The sequence below is a fragment of the Malus domestica genome, chromosome 13 (assembly GCF_042453785.1).
Source record: "Malus domestica chromosome 13, GDT2T_hap1".
Classification (NCBI taxonomy): Eukaryota; Viridiplantae; Streptophyta; class Magnoliopsida; order Rosales; family Rosaceae; genus Malus; species Malus domestica.
This window is the reverse complement of record NC_091673.1, coordinates 8,552,346-8,578,679: the sequence shown is the minus strand read 5'-3', so window position 1 is coordinate 8,578,679 and position 26,334 is coordinate 8,552,346. Positions and strand designations below refer to the sequence as shown.

The 26,334-nt window shown below is 40.6% G+C and overlaps 4 protein-coding genes across 7 annotated transcripts; 2 read left to right on the top strand and 2 right to left on the bottom strand.

Moving 5' to 3' along the window:
- Positions 1-1,223: 1,223 nt before the first annotated feature.
- LOC103452154 (calmodulin-binding transcription activator 4-like) lies at positions 1,224-10,763 on the top strand. Its single transcript, XM_008391654.4, has 12 exons — positions 1,224-1,914; positions 2,302-2,427; positions 2,547-2,662; positions 2,954-3,042; positions 3,120-3,165; positions 3,278-3,877; positions 4,102-4,189; positions 4,282-4,493; positions 8,436-9,109; positions 9,389-9,962; positions 10,104-10,397; positions 10,487-10,763. Exons 1-12 carry the CDS (start codon positions 1,905-1,907, stop codon positions 10,589-10,591), a joined length of 2,934 nt encoding a protein of 977 aa, XP_008389876.1. The 5' UTR covers positions 1,224-1,904; the 3' UTR covers positions 10,592-10,763.
- A 2,421-nt stretch (positions 10,764-13,184) lies between these two features.
- Positions 13,185-14,717, top strand: LOC103452155 (uncharacterized). The gene is made up of 2 exons (XM_008391655.4): positions 13,185-13,538; positions 14,020-14,717. The coding sequence occupies exons 1-2, from the start codon at positions 13,374-13,376 to the stop codon at positions 14,428-14,430; spliced, it is 576 nt and encodes a 191-aa protein (XP_008389877.1). The 5' UTR covers positions 13,185-13,373; the 3' UTR covers positions 14,431-14,717.
- Positions 14,718-15,448: 731 nt separating this feature from the next.
- Positions 15,449-18,073, bottom strand: LOC103452156 (nuclear transport factor 2B-like). Its single transcript, XM_008391656.4, has 2 exons — positions 17,597-18,073; positions 15,449-15,797 (listed from the first exon to the last, which is right to left on the bottom strand). Exons 1-2 carry the CDS (start codon positions 17,891-17,893, stop codon positions 15,723-15,725), a joined length of 372 nt encoding a protein of 123 aa, XP_008389878.1. The 5' UTR covers positions 17,894-18,073; the 3' UTR covers positions 15,449-15,722.
- A 460-nt stretch (positions 18,074-18,533) lies between these two features.
- Positions 18,534-24,936, bottom strand: LOC103452158 (histidine kinase 3-like). Of its 4 annotated transcripts, XM_017336615.3 has the most exons (12): positions 23,605-24,821; positions 23,407-23,514; positions 22,981-23,262; positions 22,523-22,692; positions 22,102-22,314; positions 21,750-21,936; positions 21,613-21,664; positions 21,261-21,490; positions 21,040-21,138; positions 19,739-20,868; positions 19,170-19,523; positions 18,534-19,054 (listed from the first exon to the last, which is right to left on the bottom strand). In XM_017336615.3, exons 2-11 carry the CDS (start codon positions 23,419-23,421, stop codon positions 19,256-19,258), a joined length of 2,646 nt encoding a protein of 881 aa, XP_017192104.1. In that variant the 5' UTR covers positions 23,422-23,514; positions 23,605-24,821; the 3' UTR covers positions 18,534-19,054; positions 19,170-19,255. The 4 variants fall into 4 exon arrangements, with proteins under 4 accessions (XP_017192104.1, XP_008389879.1, XP_028946705.1 ...); XM_008391657.4 differs by lacking the exon at positions 23,407-23,514 and having other exon boundaries at positions 23,605-24,936; XM_029090872.2 differs by lacking the exon at positions 23,407-23,514 and having other exon boundaries at positions 24,262-24,910.
- Positions 24,937-26,334: the final 1,398 nt, after the last annotated feature.

Sequence of the window (26,334 nt, the reverse complement as noted above, 5' to 3'; positions counted from 1 at the left end):
CGATTCCAACGACGACGATTCGTGAACTTCGTAAGAATAGTAGCCTTGTCTTCAGGTTCGAGAATCCAAGAGGCCGAGACGTGTTCCTTCCTCGGTCGCAATCGCAAGACGCAGAAGTCAGCCACGCACCCAATGCAACATCAACAAATTTACTCCTCGGTCGAGCTCGGCCGACGAGTTGGCACGCCCCGCATTCATCGAAGGACGTAGTTAGCTTATAGATTACTTGGTTTGCGTGCAACGTAGGCTTGGTAGTTTTTAGGATCAACAATTATACTAATATAACAACGTGGTAATGCGACATAACTTTCAAAATTTCTCCTTGCATGGCCTCTTCACATGGAATATACTCTTGGATTGCATCTTGTAAGTGATGAGCAATTATCACTATAAGGCATTCTACTTTAGTTTAAGCGTGTGTAATACCTAGTATTATAACACTACTACAATACTAGTGTGCGTTTAATAATTGTAAGAGTCATACGTTTTTACAAAATTAGTTTATAAGTATCAAAATCATGAGTTTAATATATTGACTTCGTTAGTTTATTGTATTGGTATCAGACTTAACTTTCTAGCCTACTATTAATGTGATTACTATATGAATTCAATATTCTAGTATTACACTCACACTTTCTGTATATTGTGAAAAGCCCAAAAGACCTTACATCCTTAATCAAGAATTTAACAACTAAAAATACTAGAATATAGAGTAGCCGGAGTATACAGAAAAAATATCTTTTCCCAAAAACATACAATCCCCACTTTTGAGACCGATTGCCGTCAATTAGGCAGCCTCTCATTTTTATGACAGAGAATGCTAAGAAGACTCTCAAAAGTAGAACTCGTCATGAATTCTTCGACATCTCGTATTTTTTACATAATATTTTATAATATTGATACGAAAATTAACGTTAAATTGTGAAGCGACAGAAAATTCATTAAAAATCTCACTTTGATAAAATCTCCGTGGCATTTCTCTTTTATGAAAGGAGGCAGGTTCTCTGCCCTCCCATCTCTCATGCCCTCTCGTGCCCTTCGGTCACAATTAAATCATGTCAACCTTTTATATTGCTATTTCTTTTTGTCTTATTATCTCTATAAAAAATTATATAAAATATTGATATGACTTAACTGTGATCACACAAAATAGGAAGGTAGAGAAAATGAGAGGGCATAGAATCTGCCTGCTTTATGAAATCCATAATTTGTGTGGCTGTATTATGTTTGAAGACCATCGTCATCCTTCTGAGTCTCAATCCGAGTCTGGGTGGGGGCCCTAGTGGGGGTATTTCAGTCCCAAACAGATCCAAAGAGAGAATCTATGGGCGGATATTGCCGTCACGTCACGGCAAGACAGTCGGCACCTTTTCCACGTTTTCCATTCTTTACGACGGTCAAACAATATGTGCACCAGCGGTCAGCAGTACTAAAATGACCACGATACCCTTCGGGTAGCGACAACGTTTGTGGTCTCCACCTACCCATATTAGTTCCACTACTCTCACCAGCGGTCAGCTGCCGCTACTATTTTCATCCGTACATATTGACCTCGATGATTCCGGAGGATTCAGGAAGCTTCCCAGGTACAGGGCGCAGGAGATAACTCGCTCTTGTTTACTTACGCCCTTCGTCCTCTCTGTCGACTTCCTCGTACACTTTATCCTTAATTGTCTTTGGTCGTGCTGTCTCTGTCGGGTTTTTTTCCTTTCGAGTACAAGGCGAACGGGACTCTGCTCACCTGCGATCCGGTTCACGACCGAGATTCCGGTCTCTTTTCCTCCAAAGTCCAAACTTCGACCCTCGAGTTTGCTCCGCCGACCGCCTCCGGTTTTCAAACGCCCGCAAGTCAAACGCTTTCTCTGCAGTTCGTCAATTTTTGGATTTTTCGGCAGCTGATCACGATGCAATCAGGTATGCAAGGCAACTGAGCTTGTTCACATGTACCCAGGAAAAAAAAATACAAATTTTACAATTTTTTATTGAATTTTGAGTACGAAAATGCTATGATTATGTTGAAGATTGGAAATTTTCTGACCCTTTTCGTGTTACAAGTAGGGAAATTTGGGCCTGTTTACAGTTTGATTAAAGTTTGCTTATGCACCGAAATGTGTAATTACATGACTGTTAACTAATAACCATCGAAATTTGAACTTGTTTTGTTGGTGAATTTCTCTCTGCATGAAGTAGTCTTTCCTGCTGTAAACAACAATTTCATTATAATTATTAGTGATCTCAAATTTGTGTTTGTCTTGTCAATTGGAAACTGTTTGACATTGTTTATGTCATATGATGTCTCAGGATATAACATCAATGATCTGTTTCAAGAAGCGCAAACCCGTTGGCTGAAGCCTGTTGAAGTGCTCTTCATATTGCAGAACCATGACAAGTATAAGTTCGCAACGGTGCCCCCGCAACAGCCTAGTAGTATGTCACCTGTGTGTTCTTCTTATTGTATTGTAATGGCATGGCTTAGTGGCATTGTTGCTTCCACTAGATTTTGAATTCTTTATCCTTACATCTTTTTCTTTTGGATTTTCCAACAGGTGGATCTTTATTTCTTTTTAACAAGAGGATCCTTCGGTTCTTTCGTAGAGATGGGCACCAATGGCGCAAAAAGAAGGATGGACGAACCGTAGGTGAAGCACATGAACGGCTTAAGGTTTGTTAACGCTGTCTATTTAGTTACACTGAATGCGTTCTTTTGTGAAAAGGTCTGTCCTTATTACACATGACAGTTATTTGTTTTCTCGGGTAGTTATAAAATGATGAAATTTATCTGTCCTGTATTCTTTGGATGGTTCAGCATTCCAATGGAATAGTTTCTAGTGTTAAAAAATTCGTGCTTTATTTTCCTCTCTTTATGTTGTTGCACTAAGCTAATGTTGTTTGCACTACTGAGGCCAATGTAGTCTTATGTTCCAGCTTGAGTAACCAAGTTTCATATGCACAGGTTGGAAATGTCGAAACTTTAAATTGTTATTACGCACATGGAGAGGACAACCCAAGTTTTCAGAGACGTAGCTATTGGATGCTAGATCCGTGAGTACCCTGGCAATTATTGTTGAGTGCATTTCCCTGAAGAGATTCTTTACAAAATATAATTTTTTTTTTTGTAGGGCCTATGAGCACATTGTTCTTGTGCATTATAGAGAAACTAATGAGGTGAGTCTTCAGAACCTGATCATAAACCAGGCATATCTCACTACTTTTCACATGAATTCGCTCTCTCCCCTCACCAGGTTGTGATAGTTTTTTATACAATTATGCATTTCAGGGCAAGCCGAGTACTGGATCTTTCGTACAATCACCAGTATCTTCTTCCTTTAGCCACAGTCCGAGCCCTAATACTACTCATCCAGGCTCTATCTCCATATTTAGTGATTTACGTGAGCCTTATCAGAATCTATCCAGTCCAGGTTCACTAGAAGTTAGTTCAGATATAGTCATCAAGAAAAATGGAAGGGAGAACCCAGAAAATTTATATGGAACGGGGGAGCTAGATAGTTTGACTAAGTTGGATGTTAATCAAGCTTTGCGGCAACTTGAAGAGCAATTAAGCTTAGATGAGGACAGCTTCAAAGGATTTGTGGATGATAATCCAAATGCTTTAGATATCCTGGACTATAGTGATATCGCCAATCAGGATCAGTTTCCTGCCTTCAATGGACCTAAATATGTTGAACATGATCGGTTCTACAATGAACCTGCTCGGATGCAAGGTAATGCAGACTATAGTGGGGAGCATCAAATTGTTGACCGTGAATTCAAAGACGGTAACAAAGAATCTGCTACTTGGAAGGAGTTTCTGGATCCACATAAGATTTCATCAGTCCTAAAGTCCGAGGAGAAATCTTTATATATATTGGACAGAAATGTGAGTGTTGCTAAAAAGGTCATAGTATTCTGTTTTATTTTGCACCTTTATTACACCTTTATCAGATGAATTTGTTAATGGCTTTTGGCCGCTTTGTTTGTCTTTTATGCATAGCTTGCTCCTGTGTGTCTGAGGTGGCAATAACCTCTCTGTATTATTTGCTTAGTTGTCCTTTTAATTATTGAGCCATTAATTCGTTGTTTTTTTTTTCCCAATTGGAACAGGAAAACCCGGCCTCTTCCTCGAGTGGACCAACTGAAGTGCAGGAGCATTGTCAGTGGCTAAATTACAAAGGAAATATTGTTGACAATTGTATGATAACCTTTTCTCGTTATGAAAATCTCTTTAACACTTAGGACGTTTTGAGTAATTTTCAGACTCTAACAAGTTTCACCTGTAACCAGATTCCTTGCCACTGCCACAAGAAGTTGACAGTTTCAATCTTTCTCCGTATTCTTCTGTGACTGGAACACATTCGGACTATTATACACAGTTGTTTGAGCAAGGCCAGATAGGATCTCTTGAATCTGATGTTAGTTTGACTGTTGCACAAAATCAAAAGTTCACAATTCGGGAAATATCTCCAGAGTGGGGTTATGCCACTGAAGCGACAAAGGTATGATTGTTCTCAGTTTTATCCTACTAGCGCAAATATTTTCTACCAGGTGCTTCTAATGCTTCAAAACTAAAGTTTGAGTTATAGGTCCAGAACTCTATGACCCATTGTCCAATACAAGTATTAAAGCCCTTTCAAACACCAAATATCCTCAACTCTAGAAATTTAACTTGACATTTTAATCTTACATTTTCCTGAGAAAATAAAGAGTTTGTATACTGATAATTTGAATTTTAAATTCAAACCATCACACTGATCAGCGGAAGAAACAACAATTAAAATGAGTCATGTTTGTGGGTACTTTCCTATGTCCATTTTAAAGGGGAGGGGGTTATATGATATTGGTTTTGTTCAGTTATGAAGGTGCTAAGTGTCCAACAGTGCAGAATCCACTAGGTTTCAGTTTCTACTTTATAACAAAGTTCAAACGTCATACATTCTCCTTTGGATATTGTTTGTACCATACTTAGGGCCTCCGTATTTAGATCTCGTATAAACACTCGGGGGACTCAGATGTAATTATGTAATAAAGGAATGGGCAAATATGTGATAAGTGAGGAGTCCTTATTCTATAAAAGGACCCCTCACTCTCCTCATTAGGGGGGGCAACTCTTAGGCCTGAAGCCCCCTCACCCTCTCACATTACAGAGGTTCTCTCCCTCACAATCCTCTCAAAGAAATACAATATCATTGTAGACGTAGCCCAAACATTGGGGTGAACCACGATACATCTTGTGTTATTTATTTTCTTGCAGATTCACGATCAGATTTACGTTGTTCTAAGACCTCTCCGGTTTTGTGCATCAACATTTGGCGCTGTCTGTGGGAAACGACACAAAAAACTATGTCGGTTCTCTTTCATTTTTTCACCTCCACCGTGAATTTGCAAAATCTGCAAAAATCCAACAACCCAAAGCTTTCCCAGAAAAACCCGAGGAACCAGTCCCATCTCTCTCTCTAGACAACACAGGAAAAGTGGAGCAACAACAGCACCTACAAGTATTCACAAACAAAAATCCTATAGCCAGAGCTAGAGCTAGGACTACACTCCACTGTGGTTTTAGGGTTTGCACAGAGCCATCGATCCCTGCGAAACGACTGCTAGTCCTGGGTAAGTCGATTCAACACTCACCGCCGCCCAATTTAAAAAAAAAGATGGCATTTTGAGCATAAATTTCGAAAATGAAACCCGAACAAACCCCGTCCCAGCTCGACCGATCTCACCGCTCTTCCAGCAACCGGTGCAGCACGCGTTTGTAAGCAGCACCGGACTGGAATCCGACTGATGAGCTCATCCTCGTGAACGAGGTCGCCGTCGTAGAGGGCGACTACCTGAAAGCGCTGTCGTTCGGCGAGTACAAGGGGATCAAGCAGTGGGAGGCGAAGTCCCGAGCTTCCGATTCATACTGGGTTTTAGGAACTGAAAGAAGCAAGCGGAATGGGCTGCCGGGCAATTTTGACCAGGAATTGTTTAGAGGCATTGATAAGCTTGTGAGAATGAGGGGGTACCAATCGGATACAGACCCAGATAGCGATCCGGAGGATGAGGCAGAGGCCGAGCTGGAGGAGGAGCCTGATGTTGATCCAGAGCCAGCACAGCTGCTTCTTCTCTATCATCGTCCTCGGTTGCAACAGACAGATTAGATATGGCTTCCTTTAATCGTCCAGCTGCTTTTGAAAACTGTGTAAACATTCACATAACAAATGCATGACTAGAAAAAGAGGAAGATCATGAAAGACGGAAAAAAGAATCTTCTTCTCCTTCCTCACTCTCTCTCATCCACCAAAATGCGTGAGATTCTCCACATCCAGGGAGACCAGTGCAGCAACCCTTCCGGTGCCAGAAACAACTGGGCTAAGGGTCATTATACTGAAAGCGCCGAGGTGATCGACTCGGTCCTTGACGTCACCAAGTGGAAGCCAGATCTCTGGCAACGCAGAGACAGAGACAGAGACAGAGAGAGGTGCAGTGGAAAGAGATCAAGAAAAGCAAAAGATGAGATCACCGTCCGCTGCCAATGATGAAAATAGAGATACAGATAAACTGTCTTACAACAATACCATTATTATTCCACTTTGGTGTTGTCTGCCATCTGCCAAAAGAGAAAAGAGAAAGAATAGGAGTGGGAAAAACAAAAGCAGAAAAGAAAAGAGAAAGCAAAAGCAAGGAATAAACACCCCACCAGAATGATGTGATTTACTTTTCTTGTTTTTGTATGATGTGATTTATTTCTCATCTTTCGGAGACATCTATATAAACCCCATCAGAGGGTAATAAAAAAAAATAAAATAAAATAAAACGGCAAAGCCCAAAATAAATGGGTTGGAATGTTGTGTGGAGGGCAAAGGCCCATAAGCCCAAAATAGCACCAACCAGGTGACCAAAAGTACGCCCAGTACTACAAAAAATTATTCGGCACCCTGCCGCTATTATCGCCAACTTGGTGATCAAGAGTACGCCCAGTACTCCAAATTATTCGACAGTCTGCCGTTATTATCACCAACCAGGTAATCAAAAGTACGCCCAGTACTTCAAATTATACATGAGCATTACTCATGTCAATTATATATAAACATTCATGAGCATTACTCATATCAATCATACATAAACATTCATGAGCATCACTCATGTCAACATTCATGAGCATCACTCATGTCAATCATACATAAACATTCATGAGCATCACTCATGTCAATCAGCTTCAAAAGCTTCATTTACAAAGCTTTACCTTCAAAAGCTTCATTTACAAAAGCTCTACCTTCAAAAGCTTCATTTACAAAAGCTCTAGCTTCAAAAGCTTCATTTCCAGAGCTCTAGCTTCAAAGCTTCACCTACAAAGCTTCAATGCAGGGTATACAAATACCGCCTTAGAACAACCGCCACTTCGGCTCATACATAGATTCAATTTGAAGTTCCCAGCCAACAGACTCTATTGACCGAAGACTTGGGGGACTACATTATGTATCATATATTGGGCCTCAACTGGGCCTCATGAAAAATACTTGGGGGACTTAACTCATTACTCATGTACTGAGGAGCGAGCTCTTATTTTATAAAAGGGACTCCCTCACCTTCATTAGAGAGCATCGCCGCCTACTGAACAACCGCCTCGCCGCGAGCATCACTCCTAACCTATTATTCATGTACTGAGGAGCGAGCCCTTATTTTATAAAAGGGACTCCCTCACCTTCATTAGAGAGCATCGCCGCCTACTGAGCAACCGCCTCGCCGCGAGCATCAACTCTAGCCCATTATTTATGTATTGAGGAGCGAGCCCTTATTCTATAAAATGGACTCCCTCACCTTCAACGCCACAAGCCGAGCCAACCAAGGCAAGATAAGCCACAAGCAGAGCAGCCTCGCAACATGTGCTACTTCTAGTTGAGCATCACTTCAGATTGAGCACCGCCTCATATCGAGCGTCAGTTCAAGACAACATCTAGTTACTTCGGCCCACACATGGACTGAATTTCAAGTCTCCAGCCAAAAGACTCTCTTGACTGAAGACTTGGGGGACTACTGTTTGTACCATACTTAGGGCCTCCGTATTTAGATTTTGTATAAATACTCGGAGGACTCAAATGTAATTATGTAATAAAGGAAGGGGCAAATATGTAATAAGGGAGGAGTCCTTATTCTATAAAAGAACCCCTCACTCTCCTCATTAGGGGAGGCCAACTCTTAGGCCTGAAGCCCCCTCACCCTCTCACATCCCCTCTCACATTACAGAGGTTTTCTCCCTCACAATCCTCTCAGAGAAATACAATATCAGTGTGGACGTAGCCCAAACATTGGGATGAACCACGATACATCTTATGTTATTTACTTTCTTGCAGATTCACAATCGGATTTACGTTGTTCCAAGACCCCTCCAGTTTTGTGTATCAACAGATATATTATTTCTTTTCAAAGTACTTAAAAACCTACTTTGCTCGATGCAGGTCATCATTATTGGATCTTTTCTGTGTGACCCATCAGAATCTGCATGGACATGTATGTTTGGTGACGTTGAGGTCCCTGCTCAGATCATTCAGGAAGGTGTAATCCGTTGTGAAGCTCCTCCTCACCTTCCGGGAAAGGTTACTGTCTGCGTTACTGCTGGAAATCGGGCGTCTTGCAGTGAAGTCAGGGAGTTTGAGTATCGAGTTAAGAGCAGTAGCTATACTCACAATAATTCACCTCCACAAGAAGCTGCTAAGAGTGCTGAAGAGCTGTTATTACTAGTTAGATTCGTTCAGATGCTTATGTATGATTCATCAGTGCAGAAAGGGGACAGCGTTGGGTCTGAGTCCTTGAGGAAATTGAAAGCTGATGATGATTCATGGGGTACTATCATTGAATCCCTGTTACTCGGCAATGGAAGTACATCTACCACCATATATTGGCTTTTGGAAGAGCTACTGAAAGACAAGTTGCAGCAATGGCTTTCTTCCAGATCCCATGAATTTGACCAGTATGGATGTTGCTTGTCCAAGAAAGAGCAAGGGATAATACACATGGTTGCTGGTTTGGGATTTGAGTGGGCCTTAAACCCGATACTTAATTGTGGAGTCAATATAAATTTCCGCGACATAAACGGATGGACTGCTCTACATTGGGCTGCTCGTTTTGGAAGGTAATGAAACTTCCATTTCTTTTTGAGTTATTGCTTGTTAAAAACATAGCAAAGGGGGTAATGCCCATGGGTTGTCATCTGTATACAAATATGATTGCTTGATACAAATATCAACACGTAATGATGTCATCGGTATTATTAGGTCAGATTTGTTTGTGCATCGGCATACCATTAGGATTAAGGGTGATTACTAGGCAGAACTTTTGGATTTGTTTAATCTCAAATAGGCTATCCCTTGTTGTGCAATGTGCATCGTTGAAACTTTCTTATTGTTAACAGGGAAAAGATGGTTGCCGTACTTGTAGCTTCTGGTGCATCAGCTGGAGCGGTGACAGATCCCAGTTCCCAAGATCCAGTTGGAAAAACTGCGGCATCTATTGCAGCCATCAATGGGCATAAGGGACTTGCAGGTTATCTTTCAGAGCTGTCACTGACTAGCCATCTGTCCTCCCTTACACTGGAAGAAAGTGAGTTTTCCAAAGGTTCAGCTGAGGTTGAAGCAGAAATAACAGTAAACAGCATCTCAAATAGAAGCCTCGAGGGCAGTGAGGACCAGGTGTCACTTAAAAACACCTTGGCTGCAGTCCGGAATGCAGCCATGGCTGCAGCACGCATACAGTCTGCTTTCCGGGCGCATTCTTTCAGAAAACGGCAACAGAAAGAAGCTGGTGTTAGTATAGATGACTATGGTATCAGTTCAGCTGACATTCCAGGGCTTTCAGCGTGTTCAAAGCTAAGCTTTCGCAATCTGCGTGATTACAATTCAGCTGCAGTATCTATTCAAAAGAAATATCGCGGGTATAAAGGCCGCAAAGATTTCCTCGTTCTCCGCCAGAAAGTTGTGAAGATACAGGTACCTCACCTTTAGACAAAAGGATTCCTCTTCTTTTTTACCTTTTTCATTTTAACGAGATGCAACGCCCGCATATAAGTTCAGAATATTGATGTTCTTCTAGTTAGTAAAATGAAGTATTAAATTTATTTGTCTTGGTAGGCGCATGTGAGAGGTTATCAGGTGAGGAAGCACTACAAGGTAATTTGCTGGGCTGTTGGAATTCTGGACAAGGTTGTACTAAGGTGGCGTAGGAAAGGAGCTGGTTTACGTGGCTTTAGGCTGGAGACAGAGACTGATGAAGAAAGTGAAGATGAAGATATTCTCAAGGTGTTCCGCAAACAAAAAGTCAATGTAGCCATTGAGGAGGCAGTCTCGCGTGTGCTGTCCATGGTCGAGTCTCCTAAGGCACGCCAGCAATATCATCGCATGCTGACGAGGTACCATCAAGCTAAGGTAAGCAAACAAACAACAAATCTTTGGTGACGGAACATACCGTGGACTTGGGTGTAGCTAATTTCCGAAGATATATGCTTCTCTTGCAGGCTGAACTAGGAGGCACTAGCGGTGAAGGTGCTGAAGCAGATGCACCAAATTCCGGTGGCGATGACTTGAGTGTAGACGACATTGATATGTACCTATTTCCGTAGAAGCAAAGCAACATGTGGTGATTCTAACTTGAGTAACTTTCTTTGGTTGACGAAAATCTTGCTGATAAATGGTATTATGGGTTGTCAGTTTGTACATAATGATGTGATCTGATCTGATCTGGGTTTATGTGAAGAGATGATGTTTGATGAATCATGACCATTTGTTTTCAAATTTGTTGATGGAAATGTTTGTTGATTCGGCCCTGAACTCGTCTCTTCGGAGAAAATCTTGCCCTCTCTTCCCCGAAGTAATGGGTTGACCCAAACTGTCATTATAGCTGCCACTAAAGCCAGTTATGATCGGAGCATGCTCGTTATCGTGTTCCAAATCCGTACGTCGTTATACTATTCAAGTTTTAAAAAGGGTATTAATAGGTAAGTGGTTTTTTTATCACAGTGACGGATCTATTGCATGACGACGTGAGTTCAAATTTCATTTTTAGTTAATCTAACATTTAATTTAACAAAAGAAACAATTGACAAAAAAAAAAATTTAGTTAATCTAACATTTAATTTAACAAAAGAAACAATTGACCAAAAAAAAAAAAAAACAAGGGTATTAATAGAGAATCATCGTTTGGCATGCAGGTTCTGATGTAGCAGTCGACTACCTCTTGACACTAATATTACGTTTATTTTAACCGTTAGATATTTATTTAAAAATATAAAATTTAAGCTACCGATTAAGTTTTATATTAAAAAAAAAAAGTAATCTAGCTAGTGGCTTCAGTACGGAAATCTATCCTTTTGAGAGGCCAATAAGACTCACATATACATTTTAACCTTTCATAATTACAATAGTACGATTTACCATCATCATAAATTGAACCTGTTTGGATTAAAACTTGAACTTTGGGCTCAAGCAGGAGTTGGCCCAAACGGAGGTCTGAAAGGGGGAAAAGCCCGAAGCCGAGCCTAAGCCCAGAAAGCAGAAAAGGCCTTTCCCGACTAGGTGCAGATCATTTGCACCACTTGCTCACCTGCCTAGAGACCAAGTGGTATAGACCAGCCAGCTAATCAGCCCAAAAGTACTTTACAATGGCAATACAAGTAAATAGCTGATGAGTCATTACCCTTCAAGCTGCATTCGGGCAAGATTATTGCTACAGGAGGCCAAACCGAAGTGTCTATAAAAGGAGAGAGAAATCAGGGATAATGACACTCAATCAAACAAACAAATATAAGCACAAACTCTGCTCAAAGCCAGATTTGCCTTCAAACGAAGCTATAGTCAGCCCAAGCCTTCATTCCTTTCGGGATAAACCCTCACCAAAAACCTTTGTAATAGCTCTGCTACCTTGTCCTAAGCTTGCTGTAGTATCGATTTCTTTCTGTAAACTCATCTCCCTACCCCCTTTTATAAAAGCTCTCAAACCCCTTGATAAACCATAAAGATAGGAAGTTGCAAGACGATCAGCCTTACCCGACAAGGTTAAACCTTGCCCGACCCTCTTTGTTTTTGTCTTTTCATTCATTAGTCTAGCAATATGTTGTATACTTCAAGTTGTATTCAAGTTATTTCTAGTAAGATGACTATTAAAAGACTCTCTCAACTCTTGGATCCGATTTGAATATGTCTTCATAGTTCAAAACCAGATCTAAGTTCTAAGCTCTCGGGCATGTAAGATTGATCATTGAAAAGTCATTGGCCTCAAGGCATAAAAAAGAACCTTATGTGGACTTAACCCATCCACGACAAGCTTTGATAACAAGAAGTCCGAAGTTACTTGGGGCGCAAGTAATCGATCTATTTCTTAGTTTTATTTTTATTATATTATGATTATAGTAGAACGTTTGAGTATAGAAGGGATTCTGATGGGAAGCCTCAAGGCCTATATCTAAGGCCCTACAAAGGCACCTATTTGGATTCATTCTGCTCTGCGGGCTCGGATAATCAGAAGTATAATGGTTATAACACTTCTGCAGACAATAAAACAGACATCGTATATTCGAGTACTGGGTTAGTTCTTGATCGGAAGCTTCAAGGCCTACACCTAAGGCCCTACAAAGACACCTGTCATAACTAACACGACCTCTCGGGTATATGTACAACTAAAATTCAACATCCATTTTACATCTGCTATGCTAAAAGTGGCAGTGGCACGCCTGAGCACTTAAAAGTTAATCTTGATTGTGAGTCTCAAGGCCTACACCTAAGGCCCCACAAAGGCACATTTCAAAGTTAACTATGTCCTTCTCTTTCAGCCTTGCCCGACAAGCCTTGCCTGACAAGCTTTGCCCGACAAGCCTTGCCTGACAAGCTTTGCCCAACAAGCCCGCCAGTGAAGCAGAAGCCCGACAGAAAGCATCAACCGGCGCCAACCTCTCGGGAAGCTGTGTGCTCGTCGGCTAGGAGACATCCCCGACGGAAATTCTAGCCACGAACAGCTTTGCCCAACAAGCCCGCCAGTGAAGCAGAAGCCTGACAGAAAGCATCAACCGGCGCCAACCTTTCGGGAAGCTGTGTGCTCGTCGGCTAGGAGACATCCCCGACGGAAATTCTAGCCACGAACAGAACCCACATAAATCGAACCCAAAACGTGTGGTGGTAACTGATTGAATATTTGAAGTAGATCACTATGACTATAATTGCATGTCTGCCACTCGTAGGTTAAAGTGCTACGTGTAATTCCACTGTGGCAACTTGTTAGTCAAATCTGGAATAAACGAAAACGGTTCTAGACTTTCATGAGTGTCTTCCTTCCTTCTCTCTCTCTCTCTCTCTCTCTCTCTCTCTCTCTACCTCTCTTTCTGTGTGAGATATTACATCCTAACTTAAGCCATGGATTCGAAAGATGAAAACTTGGAGCTGATCAACGTGGCAATCAAGAGGCTCTTGGAGGAGAGCAAAAACAGCGAAGCCTCCTCCGCTGACAGCGTTTTCCAAGGCGGTGATGATGATGATAAAGATGAGGACCGCCGCCTCCTCCACCGATTGCTCTCTCAGGTCAGATCACGGGCCATATCCACTAGTTCTCTATCTATTTCCCTCGTTTCGGATTCGTTTCTTTGTTTCGTGTAGAAGGTTTGCAATAGAAGTTCATGAATCTTATTCAAATTGTTGCCCCCACTAATATATTGGATTGAAATTAGAATATGCAGTGGTTATCCAATTTCACAGATATTCAACGGAGATGTCACTGTAACGGTATTAAGTCCTACTCAATTACGCACTTTGGCACTGACATGTGAAAAAGTGTGTGATTGTCTTGAGATACCGTTTCAATTGCATCTCTCGAGATGGCACTGCAATGTGAAAAAGTGCGTGATTGTGTTGAGATACCATTACAGTTGCATCCCTCGAGATGGCACTGACATGTGAAAACGTGCGTGATTGTCTTGAGATACCGTTACATTCCATCCCTCCCTCGAGACGAGAGTGAGTGAGTATTATTCAAAATTCAATCTACTCTCATTTCTAATGACAGTTGGAGTCATTGAAAGCTAATGACGGGATTCAACCACCCAAATCTTCAACCAAACCCTCCGCAGACGAGGAATTGGAGCCGGAGAGAGAGGGCGGTGGCAGAGTGGATGGGGATGATGGCGGTGGGGCTGAAACTGATACGGAACGAATTGTGAAAGAACTAAACAAGGTGCAGAGACAGAACAACGTCATTCAGTGGCTGCTTTCGGTCATGATTGTGCTTACTGTCGCCTGGCAAGCCTCTGAGATGACTATGCTTTGGCAACTCAAAGACGGAATCAGAAACCCCTTTCGATGGATAGGAGGGATGCTGACGGGGAAGAAGGACTCGGAAGAACACCACCGGAGTGAGTCTCCATCTCTTCCTTTCCCTCAAGATGAGTCTCCTCTTCCCTTCCCTCAAAATACCTGAGTTCCCCTTACCAGATGCTAATCTAAGTGAAAAGCATTGAACTTTCGACGAAAAAGAAGAGTCGATCGTGCGTTGCCTTGCCTGCTTTGTTTTTCGTCTGCTCCGGTTCAAATTCGAGAATAACATTGAAGATAATTTAGGTATAATGTTGGTGTTAATGGTGACATCTTTGAAGCTTCTATGTTTGACAAGGGAAAGCTCAAAGAGCGTTTGCCTGCTTGAGAACAAACTGTGAATGTACTTGTTGGTGTTGCGTGAGTCCTGTTCGAAAATTGCTTGGCTCCTTAGTTTTTTGTTTCTTCTTATTACATACAAATCATAAGTTTTTTGTAAAAATGTCGCCGGCAGGGCTAGAGCTCAGGCAATCGGTGGTGCCAATTATGTGCGTGGAATTGGTGAAGTGGTGACTTTTGACATTTTTGTAAAGAGTCTACTGCTCATTTGGTTAATGCTTTCATGATATCATGACGTTGTTTAGCATGATCTTTGCCTGGGTTCAACAAGACACGGTCGAACGTCCCGTCCCTTGCACATATGAGAAAACCGAACCAAACCGGCCAAACTGCAGATGGTGCTTTATGGCAGCGAAAAGTAATAATACATATGCACACTGCAATGTTAATGACGCCTAGGCATTCCAATGCGGGTTCGATCTGAGTCAGGCAGTTCGGCCAGTTATCCAGAACTTTTGCCCATTCCTACCCAACATAACTTGTCGGAAAGGGAAGCTAGAAAACCAAATAAATGATTCATTTAGAAGTGCTTTTAAAATAACTGAATGTTTTTAGAGAAAATAATTTTGAATTCCAAAAGCACTTCAAGTACATTATCAGGATTCACTTGCATTTTACTAAGAATTGATTCCAAAAACATTTTTACCAAAAACGCTTTCAGTTATTTTAAAAATATTTTCAAAAAATCTCACTATCATAATACCCATTACTAGATATTTCAGCAAAACAATACCCCTTCACAAACTCATATTGGAAGAGTAATTGGAGAAAAGAAACAGATCTCGTTTTCAAACCTCCAATAACTGTATTCATTTAGACAATTACCCAGTAAGGTAACATCATCAATTTAACCAATAACAATCTTTCAAATTTCTAAAACTTTTAAGAGACACAAAAACCACATTCAACAACACTAAACACATCACCAACCGAAAAAGACCCGAAAGAACGTTCATACTTTCCATTTCAGATCCCTAGAAACTAAACAATAACAGGGCAACAGAGAGAGGCCACACATAATCCCACCCTTTTGTTGAAATGTGGTTCATAATCTCGTCTTCACGCATAGTTCAACCGGAAAATGTCATTGAGCACGTAGAAGCTTCCCTGTTGAGTCGGCATCAGATGGAACATCTGGAAACGAAATGAAGAACTATGGTTAGGTAAAAGCTGGCTGCAGATGGGAAACAAAAACGAGTAAACTACATTGCAAAGACGAATCTTTCAAGATCTTCAAAATCCTACATAAATGGTAAACCACATAGAAATTGGAATCGATAAAAGACAGACACAGGCCAATACCCTCTATCTAAAATAAGTAAACATCGTAGAATACGCATTTGCAACAGGTTTAAGAACAATTTTGGGAAACTTGGAATTATTTAATCAGTTATCTGAAATATACAACCGCATAAAATTTTTGAAAAGTGACCTAGTACACATGTAATGGTTTTGCATAAGTGAAAAGCTGTTGACGTCGTGATCAAGCAAAGTGATAATGACAACACCAGAAGACAGCTCACAATGTCAATACAAGCAGCAGGTATGCCTATACGCCTATAATGATAAACAGGGCATGCAAGCCAACAAGAAGACACAGAATGGATTTCTTATCCCTAAAGGGGCTCATGCAAACACACTGTTATATCCCAATGCAAGAGGGAGGGGAGCGGGAGCGAAAATTAATTCTGGAGTTCTATCACTGGGTATCATAGATGATGGCTGAGTGCAAGCAGAAAGTAGCCGCAGTTATATGCCAAAGAAATGCATATATACCGCACAATAACAAAATGTCAGTCGGTGCATGACACGTCACAATTGAATCAGAAAACCGAAGGGACCAACTTAATTAGCATTCTTAGGTCATGTAAACCCATCCCAAGCTTTTATTTATCAGTTAGCAACTGCGAACATTTTTATTGAAAAGGATAGCGAATCAAGCAGTTTCGAATTGTAAATCACTACACATTGTCCAAGATCCCTGTAAAATGGGTGCCCATAAAGCAGAAGGTGATACGAGACCCTTCACATTACCAACAAAGCAATTAAAGGCAAGAGAGATAATGGATAGACACAAATAGAATTCCGAACAATAAATAGCAAACATGAAATCCAAAATACATAACAAGACAATGTAAAACTTTCTAATGTGAAATTAGAAAACGAGAATTTTGTGGACCTATCCACCAAAATTTAGGCCACATGAAAATGAAACAACTATTTAGTCAAAACTAAGAATTCAAAAGAGAAAACAGCACTTTTATGCAGACGGTTCAACGTCATCTACAATGTGCATTTGTTTCCCCCCTTTTACAGCAGAAGCCATATCTAAATAACAAAAGGCATTGCTAAATCAACTAATAATCTTCAATTGATGTGTATAAACAGAAAGAAACATCGAACGAGCATAAAATCCACTGTGAGCTCAAATCAAACACAATGTAAAAGAAACAAAATCAGAATACTCAAAGCTACAAATGTCCATCTCTGCGAGTAATCCGCAGAGAGAAACTTGCATAAGCACACGCGGCTGAATCCGACTGAAATTACAATCACACAAGCACTAAATAAATCGCATGCATATAATCATAAGGTCCACAAATCAAAATCACATACAGAAAAACACCTGATAAATCTAACCAATCACAGTCAATCTATGATGCCAGTTCCACTATCGGATTTGTATACATGATCTTCGAGTAGATCGAGGACTAAACTTCGATCTCAGAAGCCAAAATCCCTAATATCATAGCCAAGAAAACTCATAATCCTGCTCATAGCACCAGCAGAAACGCAACGACAATCAAATCGCCACAACCACCGATCGCAAGCCGATTTAGCAGCAGAACAGCAAATGAGTCGCATCTAAAACCCTAGAATCGCCGCAAAAGATTAAAGCAAAGACGAATTTAGAAAACAAATAAATATTGGACCTGGCTGAACTTGAGAGCGTGCTGTTCGCCGGCGAGCTGGAGATTGCCGCTAACGAAGACGAGCATGCCGCCGGCGGGGCCAGAGGGCTGGCAATCGACGGTGGTGATGCTGTGCTGGCACTGCTGGAAAGGGAGGCTGGTGAGCTTGGCCACGATGCTTTGTGACCCTTGGATCTTCTGACCTTCGAAGGTCAACATCGAGGTTTCCTGGTACAGATTCGCCAAGGCGCCGCGGTTGGCGTCGAACAACGTGTAGTAGTGCTCCACGAAGGCCTTGGAAAGTGCGTCTGGATCCATCGCCGCCGCACCTGATCGCCGCGCCGCAGAGGAGACTCGACTGTGAAATTTGTTGGAAGGGACTGCTGCAAAACAAAGCGATGGAAGGATACGGAGCGAGTTGAGACAAGCTGTGACCGAGTGGCTAGGTTTTTATATCTAATTTTATTTTAATTAATTGATTTTTCTGGGGGCGGGGGTGGGGTTAAAACTATAATTTTGAATTATCAATCCTAATCCAAAAATATTGCCGCGTGACTGACGCTGGTTGTTATTATTATTTTTGTTTTTTATTTTAAACGTTTTATTTTGATTCTTGCTTTTTTTTATTATAAAAGGAATTAGCTTGTAGCTTCAGTATGGTAATTTATTTTTTCGAGAAAAGAGAGACAAATGAGATATTTTAACCTCTTTAATCATCATTGTAAAATTCACTAGCTTTTAAAGTTACGATCAACAAAATACTTCATTCACATGAATTATAAAACACCCGAAATTATATTAATTGATTTATAATAATTGAGATTTCTTTCTATTGCAAATTCAAAGGCTTTAACCAAACAAAATGAAACAAAACAACCCTCCCTTCGATAGAATAATTGACAGATTTTCAACAAGGTTGTCTAATTTTGGACAGAACTAAAATAAATACTCTGAAAGATGCCGCTACGAATGACATGATCAGGCTTTAACTCTTAAGCATGTTTTCAACATATTCTTTGAAAGGTACAAATCAGACAAAAAAATAATGAGATTTTCTCAAATTACCAAACATTGTATAGTTGACGTCAAATCCTACATTTGATCAAACTCTACAAATGTACATGGTGGATCCTCCAACATCTTCCCAGGATAAGCTCCAGAAGTTCCTCCTCACGGCCAAATCAATCTATACATAGTACTGGTGCTAAGAAAAGTGTGATATATCTTCAACGATGCAAACTTCCATCGTTAAACTCGGAATCAGAACCGGAATCCAAACCCAGAGCTTCCATTTCACCCCCAAATGATTCGGGATTTCAAGTCATCGGTTCTTGAGATGGATCAACTGTACAAGGAGAATGAACCGGCTTTGATATCTGGCCCATCGAAAAATTACAAGGGAAAAGAAAAACCGACTTGGATCCCAAGTAATCGAGCAGGGCTCCGATATACGCTCTCTGTGACAAAAGACATGTTCTCCTGAAAAATTAGACGATGAGGCAGTGTGTTGTCAGTTCCTGACGGCCCTCAAACACAATGAAAAGACATGGAGCATTAGCGAGCGCAAACTAAATCTTTGTCAATAAAAACTTACTCCGTGGAAAATTCTGGATCCATTTACAGTGTCCTGGAGAAACGATGCCTGAGCTTATGCCATCTGCAACTCATCAATTCAAGTCCTCACTCCAAGCTCCCAGTTGTTGTAGATTGGAAAAAACGTGAAACTTCGCGATAAAGCTGTTCAGCTTCGAATGGTTTTGAAACATATCCATCCATTCCGCACCTTGTACATTCCTCATGGGTTGCCTGAATTACGTCTGCAGTCATGGCCAGAATGGGTACATGCCATGCTTGAATATTTTCATAATCCTCTGCAGAAACTTCGCCATGCTGAATATGGTTACTGATATTGCATTCCATGTTGCGTATTCTCCTTGTAGCTTCAAACCTGTGAGGGAAATAAATGGAACATATAAATCTAGAGGCCAAAAACTAGCCAAGTACACAACCGAAGGTGAGTTTTTTTATGAATGAACTACAAACAACTACCATCATATATAAGTTGACTTGCAAGACAGGCCAAAAAAGCAAGTTTTTTAGTACTCTGACATTTCAGTAAGGTTTTCAAAAATGAAAGCTTTCTAAACTAGAAGCATCACTCACCCGTCCATCTCTGGCATCTGGATATCCATGAAGCAGGCATCAAAATGGTGGGGCGGCGTAAGCAGTGAGATGGCCTTTTTACCACTGTCTGCACAGACCACCTCAGCCCCATACTTCTTCAAAGCACCAGCAGCTACTCTGAGATTCACATTATTATCATCTATAATAAGAATTTTTCTCCCGAGCAGAAGATTGCGGAGAGACAAACTTGGGAGGTCCCCATTCCGGAGATTTCCCTTGTTACCAACTCCCATGGCTCGTTGTAGTGAGGCAGCAAGCATGCTTGCCCTGAGAGGCTTCATGATGACAGTTGGGGTAGAGACACCTGAAGTTGCAGAACTTATTCTGCATGAGCTTATAGAATTGGTGAGAATGAACAGTTTTAGAGGAACCTGTCCATCAATTTTCCGTAAATTATTGACAAAGAGAGCTGAGGTGCTCGAATCTTTGTCCCAGACTTCCTGTTCAACAAGGACCATATTGATGGTGGTATTCCCAGAGATTATGCTAGATAAACCCTGATTCAAATCAGAAACTACTTCAACACAAATTCCAAGCCGTTGGATATGATATCTTGACATCTTGGCTCTAACAGGTCTTTGGTCCACTACTAATGCCGTCATGCCATTAAATTCTGAGGATGCAGCATTTGACTGGCTGTTCATTTGCTGGATTGTTAACTCGTTTGAATTGGAGCTGACATTGGTGAAAACAGCAGTAAATGTAAAAGTGGAACCAATCTTGGGAATGCTCACAAACCCGATTTCCCCTTTCATGAGGCCAACCAAACACTTGCTTATGCTTAGCCCAATTCCTGTGCCTCCATGTGTACGTGAGATGGATGGTCCCACCTGCATAAAAGGAGTGAAAACACGAGATTGTGCTTCTAGAGGGATTCCTACTCCTGTGTCCTCAACAGATACAATAATATTGATGAGGTCAGAGGATGAGAATTGGTTCGTCGATCCATCTTGACCAAAACACCTAAATCCTCCCCAACTGCGGCGTCTATCTGCTACAGGGAAACCGCTCAAGGTGTTCTTCGATGATGATTCAGTCTCAACATCTATCGAGCCAATCAGCTCCTCGACAAGATGAACCGTGACAAAGATGTGTCCTTTCTCTGTGAACTGTACATAAAATAATCAATTTCAGAACTATTTATACAGAAAGCAGACAGCATCGCTTGGTTTCTTCCCCGTCCTAATATTTTGTGAATTCTAGTTAAATAGAATTCATTTCCCATATTTAACAAAGTCTCATCATTTTAACCAAGAGTTGAGAACCAACTAGACACTTACTTTGATTGAATTCCCAATGAGATTGGTGATAATCTGCCGAAACCTTCCGGGATCACCAATAAGCATATCAGGAACCTGATCTGAGATGTATACTGCCAACTGCTCTCCCCAAAAATTTGGTCATGCAAATTTCATTTCAGTTATTACCATGAAAACTCGGAGCAGAAAACCACACATAAAAAAAGTTCTGGGGAAGTGCCAGGGGTGGAAATGTTATTTACCTCTACTCCTTTTTCTTGAGACTTCCCTGAAAAGAGTGACAAAACATCATCCAGAATAGCTCGCAGATCAAAACGCAACGCCTCAAGCTCCAGCTTACCAGAGTCAATCTTTGCCTGGTCCAACACCTCATTTATAAGTGAGACAAGAGCTTTTCCACTTCCCTGGGCAGTTCGGACATAATCTAGTTGAGTAACATCCAGATTTGTGTCCATTAGCATATGTAACATTCCTGAAAAGGAACAGAACTGTCAATGTTCGGCAAGCTCTTTTGGCTGTAGTTTTACTCGAAGATTTTGAGCAATGCAGGGACATGATTTTAAACAAATAACGGCAGCAGTCTCAAGAACTCACCTAGGACACCATTCATCGGGGTTCTGATCTCGTGCGAAACAGTTGCAAGAAACTACATAGGATTAAGATCTGATTAGGCACAAGAATAGTACAATTCCAAACAAATTTTTCCTGCATTAACAAAAGTCAGAAAGTACCTGAGATTTGGCAACATCAGCTGCCTCAGCCTGTTTCTTGAGCTCCATCATCTTACGGAAATCATCCTCCACTTTGGCAATCCTATTTACAGTTGCATGGAAAATGTATCCAACAAGAAATGCAATCACGAGGATTCCAAAAGAAGTTGTAATGGCTAACCACGGCCATGGTGGCTTATGTTTGAACCTGCATAAAAAATAAACTTGGCTTCTGAATACAGTTCTACAAGACTTTCTAGATGCCTAGGTGCCTCAGAAATAGAGTTGATTACAATAAGTGAAACAAACTTAGACCCGTTACCAGAGACCAAGGAGAGGCATATAACATAAGAGCACAAGACTTGGTGATTACCTGCACCGCATCTCATGGTTCCTTAAGGGATCTCCAAAACTTAAGGAGCTTATGTGCTGCAATCCATCATCTGAAACATTTGAACCATACATGCTGATTGGATGCGACTGATTGGTAGTGTCATACACGTTCACAAGGATGGTTTGCTTGCTAGCAAGTTGTTGAAGTAACTTCTCCACAAGTGACTCAATATGAAAGATTCCACCGAGATACCTGGTTGGCAGAAACAACAGGATTAAAAAACTTCGAAAGTATGACCACTCTGAATATTACAAGTTTAGCATTAACAGCAATTCCCTGTCTGCTGACAGCACTTCTAGGCCTTGATGATACCATAAAGGACTGTGAATATGCTTTTTATTGGCAGAAAACTTGCAGTACGTTCTTAATATTAGCATGTTCTCATTCATAGAAAGCATACCCGTCAGTTGCTTGAATTCTTTCATTTGGAGTTGCATTTGAGGGCAGATCTCTTTTGTAGACAGCAAATGTCAGTATTACTCCAAGGCGGTTTGTTTTAAGCAACCGAAAAGGAGCAGTTAGAACCCCCTTTCCTGATTCTCTAGCACGCAACACGTTTTGTCGATCTTCCTGTTGCAACGCAAATGAATGAAACTTAACGGTTGAGGATCGCAAATCAGGAAACCAAATTTTTCTAGATAACATGAGACAATGTTGAAGAGCTTTCTAAATTTCTAAGAGAAAGGTACTATAATCTAGACTTTGGATACAGCACGACTGCAAAATAAAAGTAAAAGATCCTAGACAACTACTAATTGTAATTAACATGCTGCTTAATTACAATAATATAATTCGATTGGATCTACCAGTATAGTTGTATTGTGACAAGTTGACGACAGAAACTAGATAATGAAATACCTTCCCGGTCAGCATATCGTAAGAGATGATGTGTCTAACGGTATCCTGTGCAAAGATAACAGGAGCATATTCTTCCTGAACTGGGGATGGTTCCAAGGCTTCTGGGGCATAGTCATTCTTATGAACCTGGTTTTGTTCGAGGGTATCCATTCTCTTTATAGTCCAGCCCTGCTGCTTCTCAAATTGTTCCTTTTCCAAGTGGAGCACCCTTGCAGCATATGCCACGCCACTTGTGAGGGGTCTCTCAAAAGCAGTTCTTTCAGTGTACCGCGCAAAAGTTTTCTGCAGGTTACGAAAGTTAGGATGTTCTATCGACTAGATAACTAGCATCATTGCTAAAGAAAGCTCAGTTCTGTATATCTGAAACTAAAACAAGCTAAGCGTATCAAATTAACACCGGTTGAGAAACCGCTACAAAATACCCACACGAACGAAATGCATCAACTAAGACAGTTATGTAGCCAAAACAGTTAATTAACAGACAGGTACTTGGCCAATTAACATCAAACTGAGTGACATAAAACACCAATTAACCTGCATGCATCAAAAGCACCAATGAGAAACATCAATTCCAGCATATTTACCATCCTAAAATTACCCAAAGATGAAAGATGATCTCTTTACCTGATCAATGGCAGACGGGTACTTCCCGTGGTGGAATGTCGAGATCAGTATCGACATGGCCTGAATATGGTTCATGCTGACATTAAACTGATCCTGCAACATCCTAGCCCTCTCATCACACATACTTGCAAGAGTCTCCTTCCTCTTCTCACTAGCCTGTGAGCTCATGTACCACAAGATCCAGAGGCTCCCAATTGTCCATCCAACCACCCACGTAAACAAAAGCCCCTTCCACCACCTTTTTCGGACTCTCTTCGACCCGATATACTGGTAGTAATGGTAGCGGATCTTGCAGATGTTCATTGGGATTTTCTCCCACCATTTGAGGCACATATTGGCAGCTTCACCAAGCAATCCTGCCTTGGTGTCTGTCACAATCCCACCAGTGAGGTACCAGTTCATGGAAATTACAGATACAATCCAGCAACATAGCATCCAAAGCAGATGCCCCACCTTTAAACCGAACCCAAATACATGGAAAACACTCATCCACCACAGTAAACCAAGCAAATTAACTACAAACAGTGAGAGAGAGAGAGAGAGAGAGAGAGAGAGAGAGAGAGAAGGAGACACCAACTATCAAATCTACAGGAACTGTCCAGCAAAACCCAACATTTAGAAGTAAAATTCCAAGCTTGGAAGAACAAACCCACCGACCTTGAATCCACTGCAGCCACGAAGATTTTGGGATTCTTGGTAGGATGTGTGTCGGTAGAAGTTACCCTTATCCACACCCAAATAACTTCAAATTCGGGTGTGCAGCAGCAGGCAGAAACAGGACACCCAAAACCAGGAAAAGACAATGAATTTACTTCCACCACACCCAAGAAGACAAGAGAATCCCAAGATTCAGTCTGGTTTTTCTAACTTCTAAGAAGAAATTGATTTGATTATTCTCTCCAGCCACCAACCAAAACCCAAAACAAGCAAATGGGACAGCAAAGATTCCAAATTTGGTAACAAACCAACAGAGAATCTGACAGGAAAACCTCGTCCTTAAATTCGTGAAATCATACCAGAACAAGTTCGAGCATGTGGGTTTTGTTTGCTAACAATTGAGCACACCCAGCTGGAGAGATCTATGCACAGAAGAAGCACTGAAAACACCATAAGGAATAAAGGTAATGGTGGAAGTAGCAAGTTTGGTAGTGGAAGAAGAAGAAGCTTGCAAGTGTGGATGACTCATGGACATTTAGAACTAGGAAGAACGAAGAAGAACCTGTGAGACAAGTTCTGCAAGAATATGGTGGTAGCAAATTAGAGATGTCTTGCTAGCACAGGGCCATTATCTCTATCCAAAACTTCCACCCAGGAGAAAATATAAAATTTTATATTTTATATTTTAAATAAAATAAAAACAAAACCAAATGTTATATAATTTGTTTATACTTATTCTCTAGTTCAACCATCATTTGTGTCATCTTTCTAATAAAAATAAGATCTATATGCTTTGACGAGACTTATTTTTATTAAAGAGATAGTACAAATAATAGTACAACTAGTTAATAAATGTAGCATTACTCATAAAAATATGAATAAAAATATTTAGGAGAATTTTTATGAACAATAGGTATGTCTTTGTGAATTTTTTTTTGTTTTTAACTCTAAAATAATGAATTGTAATAACGAAATCACCTTGATCTCTTTTTATTAAATAAAAAGAATATGTGTCGATCAAACTGATAAGTAATTGTATAAGGGTTAAAATGATTTTCCACAACAATTAAATTGAATAATAACATAACGTAAAAATGTTTCTTGTGAACGGAAAAATTACCGCTATAAATGGAGGGCCGTAAAGGTTTACCCCCACTGAGCAGAGAAGTAGCCGCTTTTTTGTCTCAACTTTCGTTTGGTGTTGACATCCCGATCCATCCGATGCCCAGTAGACAAATTCCACACGCTATAGGCGCCAAGTCGTTAACTCTATGCGTTTGTTTGGCTGTACTTTTTAGTGACAAAAGTACCCTTTGCATGGGGGTGTAATTTCATTCTTTGACATGTCAGCCTTTGGTGCTTTGAACCAGATGGCATTTTTTTTTTCTTTTAAAAAAAAGAACAACTGATGGCAAGTTATGCTTATTCACTTTTTTCGAGTCCAGAAAGGTTATGAGAATTTTATCCTGTTCATGGTTATAGTTAAACAAACTCATCAGCTTAAAGCACCGAACGCGGAACCTCTCACATATTTTTATTTATTGAAGAGTCGCAGTCTGCACATTTATCACTGGACCGCTTGGTAGCATATGGTATTAGATGCCCCGTACTTTTCCAAAATTGCGATTGGTAGGACCAAAAGTCAAAAGAGTTGGTAAAGAGAGAAGGGCCAATGATAGGAACTTGTAGGAGGTGCCAATGCCATTGTTGGCATCGTGCTATCTTCCATTCCATCCTATTGCCTATTTGCTATCCGTGTTTTTTGTTCTGGAATCTTAACCACTGTTTGGTTGCCGGCTTAGTGATTTTTTATTCTCTGTTTTTGGAATATAGATTGGGGGGAATGTTGATGGATGAATTTTGTTCTATTGTATACTATGAGAATTTGGAATTACAATCACCAACACGCGAAAAAAAAACATGTAAAATATAATAATAATCTATTTATTACACTAACTTTTAAGATCTGAACAAATGAACACGCGTTTGATTTGTATGATGCCTCAACTCAAAAACTCAAGCTTATTAAATTGAAATCAAAGTTATTAAGTTAAAGGGAATATATCAAAAAAT